This window comes from Aegilops tauschii, chromosome 6 (genome assembly GCF_002575655.3).
Source record: "Aegilops tauschii subsp. strangulata cultivar AL8/78 chromosome 6, Aet v6.0, whole genome shotgun sequence".
Classification (NCBI taxonomy): Eukaryota; Viridiplantae; Streptophyta; class Magnoliopsida; order Poales; family Poaceae; genus Aegilops; species Aegilops tauschii.
In genome coordinates this window covers 245,852,726-245,859,640 of record NC_053040.3, presented here as the reverse complement: position 1 = coordinate 245,859,640, position 6,915 = coordinate 245,852,726, and the positions used below count along the sequence as shown (strand labels likewise).

Below are 6,915 nucleotides of genomic sequence, written 5' to 3'. Positions count from 1 at the left end.
TATGCATCATTCGCAACTAGGATATGCCAGTCCGTAACCACTAAGGTAGGATAGGTCGTGCATCCCCTATGCGAAGTCGAGTCCATGTAATGGTTCAAATGAAACCATGTAGGATTGTGTTTGCTTTTGATGTGTATGATGGACGTCGTGCTCTTCCTTCGGGAACATGTAAACAACTACATCACCTATTTGGATTTTTAATGAATGTGTTTGGCCCTTCTGGCCCTCGCATAAAAAACAACTTGTGTCATACCAACCCCCTTACTAGGCACCCCATCTATCTTGCTTTCCCCTCATCTTTCCAAATTATGAGACCTTGACCGCTCCAACAGGATGCCTGTTCTAACAGATACTAGTAACTCTAGCTAGTAGCAAGGAGCCGGTGGATCCACCCAGGGAGGAGCCAGCCAGGACCAAACCCAAGGACAAACTCCACCACCGCCACCACCTCCAAACATGGACATAGCTCAGCTTATCCAAGCCTTCGGAGAGGAACGCCAAGCCAACGCTGCAGCCCTCCAGATGATTGCTCAAGCTGTCACCAACAATCGCCACCCAGCGGGGAATGGCAATGGACATTCCACGTTCACGGTGTTCAAGAAGCATGCACCACCCACCTTCATCGAGACTGTTAAACCCCTGGATGCCAACGACTGGGTCCGCACCATTGACGATCTGCTAGAACTAGTCGGTTGTACTGAAGACCGTGAGAGGATGGCATATGCTGCCCACTGTCTCGGGGGAACTGCCAGAGCTTCGTGGGATGGATTCAAGGTCATGCATCTTGGGCAAGCCATCACTTGGAATGACTTCAAGGCAGAATTCTGCAAGGCCCATATTCCTTCCGGGATCATGGCCATCAAGAAGCGTGAGTTCCGAGCCCTGAAGCAAGGAAGTGGCACTGTCAAGGAGTACATGCAGAAGTTCAGTGTTCTGTCAAGGTATGCCCCTGAGGATGTCAGCACTGATGCTGCCAAAAGAGAGCGCTTCATGGAAGGACTTAATCAGACTCTGCAGTACTCGCTTGTTGTGTGTGACTGCCCAACCTTTCCTGATCTGGTGAACAAGGCACTCATGCTTGAGGACAAGCGACGTGCTTTGGATGATACCCGTAAGCGCAAGCTTATCAGCAAAGGTAGCTCCAGCAACCAGAAACCTCACCTGTGGCAGCCAACCCCAGTCAGGCCAACCTATCAGCGGCCAAGAGCTCCAGCACCCCACTCCAACTATCAGCCTCAGTAGTACGCGAACCCTTGGCCAGCTTACAACAACCCCAATAACAATGGCGGCAAGAGCAACAACTCCAACCAAGTCACTCCCTTTGGTTGTGGCCAGCCAGGACACATCTCAAAGCTAGGCCCCAATAAGAAGCCCGATGCACCACGCCCCAATGCGCAGAACCAAGGACAAGGCCGTGGAGCCCCATAGAGGAACCAAGCTCCCGCAATCTGCCCAACAATAGCAAGGGGCGTGTGAACCACGCCACTGCAGAGGAAGCCCAGGAAGACCCGGACGTCGTGTTGGGTACGTTCCTTGTCAACTCAGCACCTGCAACTGTCGTGTTCGATTTTGGAGCCACGCATTCATTTTTCACCCAAAAGTTTGCATTAGAAAGTGGCATGACCCCTACACCCCTGAATAACCCCATGGTGATACAAACCCCAGGATCAGAGATGAGGTCCAAGATAGGGTGTAAAGGAGTTGCGATCATCATTAACGGGGTAGAATTCCTAGCAGACCTTATTATCTTGAGATCACAAGGCTTGGATGTGATCTTAGGAATGGATTGGCTCATCAAGCACCAAGGCTTGTTAGATTGTGCCAACCGGACTGTCACCCTGACCAATGGCCAAGGAGTTGAAGTCAAGTTTGTCCCCAACTCTTCCTCCAATCAAGCCTCTCAGGTCAATTGTCTGATAGGGATTGAGTTGGATCAAGTACCAGTGGTATCTGAGTACCCCGATGTCTTTCCTAATGAGCTTCCCGGAATGCCTCCTGACCGTGACATTGAGTTCATCATCGAGCTCATGCCCGTAGGAGGACCCATCTATAAGAAGCCTTATAGAATGGGATGAGAAGAGTTAGCGTAATTGAAGAAGCAACTAGCAGAGCAGTTGAGGAAATTCATCCGCCCTAGTGCCTCACCTTGGGGATCACCTGTTGTGTTTGTGGAAAAGAGAGACGGTACCATCCGATTATGTATTGACTATCGTTCCCTTAATGAAGTCACAATCAAGAACAAGTATCCACTCCCCAAGATTGAGGACTTGTTTGAGCAGCTGAATGGTGCCAAGGTGTTTTCCAAGATCAATCTCAGGTCTGGGTACATAAGCTAAAGATTAGACCCCAAGATATTCTGAAGACGGCATTTGTAACCCGATATGGCATGTATGAGTACACGGTCATGTCATTTGGTTTAACCAATGCCCCTGCCTACTTCATGTACCTCATGAACAAAGTTTTCATGGAGTACTTGGACAAATTTGTTGTCATCTTCATTGATGACATACTCATATTTTCCAAGTCTGAAGAAGAGCATGAGCAACACCAGAGGATGGTCCTAGATAAGCTTTGAGAGCACCAGCTTTATGCCAAGTTTAGCAAGTGCGTATTCTGGCTGCACAAAGTTGGAATCTTGGGTCATGCGTTGACTACCGAAGGATTGTCGGTGGATCCCACCAAGATTGAGGCCGTGACTGAATGGCAATCCCCTAGCAATGTGAAGGAAGTTAGAAGCGTCCTCGGACTCGCGGAATATTACCACAAGTTCGTCAAAGGATTCTCAAGCATTGCTCGACCCATGACTCAACTCTTGAAGAAGGACCAGAAGTTTGAATGGACGCCGAAGTGCGAAGAAAGTTTCCAAGAGCTCAAGAAGAGATTGACCACCGCCCCAGTTCTGGCCACACCTGATATTCACAAGGAATTTGTGATATATTGTGATGCCTCACGTACCGGATTGGGAAGCGTTCTGATGCAAGAGGGCAGAGTAGTAGCTTACCTTTCAAGGCAACTACGGCCTCAGGAAGAGAACTATGCTACTCATGACCTTGAGTTAGCAGCAGTGGTTCATGCCCTGAATACATGGCGACATTACCTCCTAGGGAAGCGATGCGAGATATACTCCGATCATAAGAGTTTAAAGTTTATCTTCAATCAAAAGGAATTGAACATGAGGCAGAGAAGATGGCTAGAATTGATCAAGGATTACAACCTCAGTGTTCAATACCACCCAGGAAAGGCTAATGTGGTAGCAGATGCCTTAAGCAAAAAGGCTTGTTCCTTGAACGCTATGATTAAGGAAAGGCTTCCCACCTTGTATGAAGAACTTGAAAGCTTCGGGTTGGAACTGGTTACACCAGAATTCTTGGCGAACCTCGAAGTCAAGCCTACCTTGATGGATGATGTTAAGTGATACGTCTCTAACGTATCTATTATTTTTTATTGTCCCATGCTATTATATTATCTGTTTTGGATGTTTAATGGGCTTTATTATACACTTTTATATTATTTTTGGGACTAACCTACTAACCAAAGGCCCAATGCAAATTGCTATTTTTTTGCCTATTTCAGTGTTTCGCAGAAAAGGAATATCAAACGGAATGCAAACGGAATGAAACCTTTGGGAGAGTTATTTTTGGAAAAACGTGATCCGGAGGACTTGGAGTGGACGTCAAGAAAGAAGTGAGGACGCCACGAGGCAGGGAGGGGCGCCTGCCCCCCGCCCCCCCCCGGCGCGCCCCCACCCTCATGGGCCCCTCGCAGCTCCACCGACCTACTTCTTCCTCCTATATATATCCATATACCCCAAAAACATCCAGGAGCACCACGAAACCCTATTTCCACCGCCGCAACCTTCTGTACCCATGAGATCCCATCTTGGGGCCTTTTCCGGTGCTCCGCCGGAGGGGGAATCGATCACGGAGGGCTTCTACATCAACACCATAGCCTCTCCGATGATGTGTGAGTAGTTTACCACAGACCTCCAGGTCCATAGTTATTAGCTAGATGGCTTCTTCTCTCTCTTTGGATCTCAATACAAAGTTCTCCTTGATCTTCTTGGAGATCTATTCGATGTAATTCTTTTTTTTGGGGTGTTTGTCAAGATCTGATGAATTGTGGGTTTATGATCAAGATTATCTATGAACAATATTTGAATCTCCTCTGAATTCTTTTATGTATGATTGGTTATCTTTGCAAGTCTCTTCGAATTATCAGTTTGGTTTGGCCTACTAGATTGATCTTTCTTGCAATGGGTGAAGTGCTTAGCTTTGGGTTCAATCTTGAGGTTTCCTTTCCCAGTGACAGCAGGGGCAGCAAGGCACGTATTGTATTGTTGCCATCGAGGATAAAAAGATGGGGTTTATATCATATTGCTTGAGTTTATCCCTCTACATCATGTCATCTTGCCTAATGCGTTACTTTGTTCTTATGAACTTAATACTCTAGATGCATGCTGGATAGCGGTCGATGTGTGGAGTAATAGTAGTAGATGTTGAATCGTTTTGGTCTAATTGTCGCGGATGTGATGCCTATATACATGATTATGCCTAGATATTCTCATAATTATGCACTTTTCTATCAATTGCTCGACAGTAATTTGTTCACCCACCGTAATACTTATGCTATTTTGAGACAAGCCACTAGTGAAACCTATGGCCCCCGGGTCTATCTTCCATCATATAAGTTTCCAATCTATTTTACTTTGCAATCTTTACTTTCAATCTATATCATAAAAATACCAAAAATATTTATCTTATTATCTCTATCAGATCTCACTTTTGCAAATGGCCGTGAAGGGATTGACAACCCCTTTATCGCGTTGGTTGCAAGGTTCTTTTTTGTTTGTGTAGGTACGAGGCGACTTGTGTGTAATCTCCTACTGGATTGATACCTTGGTTCTCAAAAACTGAGGGAAATACTTACGCTACTTTGCTGCATTACCCTTTCCTATTCAAGGGAAAAACCAACGCAAGCTCAAGAGGTAGCATTAAGGAGGCTCAGAAGGGACATGAAAGTATTGAAGGCATAAGAGGAATATCAAGGCAGGCAAAGCCCCAGGATTCTCAGAGGATAAGCAAAGAGTTGTGTGCTTTGGGAATCTCATTTGCATGCCCAACAAAATTGAGCTCAAGAACTTGATCTTGCAAGAAGCCCATGACACCTCGTATTCCATCCACCCTAGAGGAACCAAGATGTATCAAGACCTAAACGAAAAATTCTGGTGGCACGGGATGAAAAGAGAGATTGCCACCTATGTTGCAAAGTGTGATGTATGCCAAAGGGTCAAAGCTAAATATCGGCGACCTGCTGTATTGCTCCAACCACTCAAGTTTCTCGAGTGGAAATGGGATAAAGTTGGAACGGATTTCATCACTGGATTACCTAGGTCAAACAAGGGTCATGACTCCATCTGGGTCATAGTCGACCATTTGACCAAAGTAGCCCATTTCATAATTGTCAAGACTACCTATGATGGCAACCAGCTGGCAACTCTTTACATCAACAAAATCGTAAGGCTTCATGGTGTTCCTAAGAGACTGTGTCAGATCGAGGAACCTAGTTTACCTCAATGTTCTGGAAGAAGTTCCAAGAGGCCATGGGAACCAAGTTGTCTTTCAGCACTGCTTTCCACCCGCAGACCCGAGGTCAGACAAAATGAGTGAATCAGATACTCGAAGACATGCTCCGAGCCTGTGTCTTAGCATATCGAGCTAAGTGGGAAGATTGCCTTCCTTTTGCCGAATTCTCCTATAACAACAATTATCAGTCAAGTCTCCAAATGGCACCATTTGAGGTGTTGTATGGAAGCAAGTGTCGCACACCCCTCAATTGGTCGGACATTGGAGAAGGGCTAGTCTTTGGACCGGATGTCCTTCGCGAAGCCGAAGAGCAAGTCCAGCTAATCAGATAGCGTCTGAGGGAAGCCAAGTTACGACAAAAGAGCTATGCAGACACTCGTCGCCGAGAAGTGAGTTTCCATGTCGGAGACTATGTGTACCTATGGGTCACTCCTCTCAAGGGATCAAGCGCTTCCACGTCAAAGGAAAGCTCGCGCCTAGGTGCATCGGCCCCTTCAAGATCACTGACAGACGAGGAGAAGTTGCTTACCATCTAGAGCTACCACCCGAACTGTCCGATGTGCATAACGTGTTCCACGTATCACAACTCCGGAATTGTCTCCAAGTACCCGACAAACCTGATCTCTACAAGGACATTGACCACCAGGCCATCGACCTTCAGCCCGATTTGACCTACCGCGAGAGACCAATTCGCATTCTGGACGAAGCTGAACAATGTACACGAAGCTGCGCCATCATGTACTTCAAGCTCCAGTGGAGCAACCACACGGAAGCAGAAGCAACATCAGAACGTGAAGACTAACTTAGATCCAAGTTTCCGTATCTCTTTAAAGCCTAGTTTAGGAATCTCGGGAACAAGATTCTTGTAAGGGGGATAGGTCTGTCACACCCGGTGTTTTATAACAAGTCACTTGCATTAATAGAGCATGAAAGTTTGGTCCAACAAAAACTTTTGCATGATTTGGTTTTCTATTTGATTTGGATTTTCTGTCTGTGGTTTCAAGTGCTCATGAAAGTCATATTATAGCTCCACTACCTATACTTCATTGTAACACCGCGAGTCCGATGCGCCAGGTGTCTTCCAGTTATTCACCGTCGTTGCCATGTCATTCGCTTGCGTGTTACATCTTTGCCATGTCATCATGTGCGTTGCATCATCATGTTTTTCAAAACTTGCATCCGGTCGCTTTCTCCGTTGTCCATTTCGTCATCCGACACTCTCACATGCACCCGTTGCCCCTCTCAGATTTTGTTTCGTGAGCGGGAGAAAAGCATTCTCGGAATGGGCCGAGATTTGCCGAGTGGCCTTGGTACATCACCGGTAGGCCACCTG

General features: G+C 46.5%; 2 protein-coding genes across 2 annotated transcripts; both read left to right on the top strand.

Moving 5' to 3' along the window:
• The first annotated feature begins 456 nt into the window (after nt 1–456).
• On the top strand, nt 457–1,242 carry LOC109750880 (uncharacterized). The gene has a single exon (XM_020309809.3). The coding sequence runs from the start codon at nt 457–459 to the stop codon at nt 1,240–1,242; it is 786 nt and encodes a 261-aa protein (XP_020165398.3).
• A 4,761-nt stretch (nt 1,243–6,003) lies between these two features.
• LOC141025991 (uncharacterized) lies at nt 6,004–6,384 on the top strand. Its single transcript, XM_073501934.1, has one exon. The coding sequence runs from the start codon at nt 6,004–6,006 to the stop codon at nt 6,382–6,384; it is 381 nt and encodes a 126-aa protein (XP_073358035.1).
• The last annotated feature ends 531 nt before the right edge of the window (nt 6,385–6,915 follow it).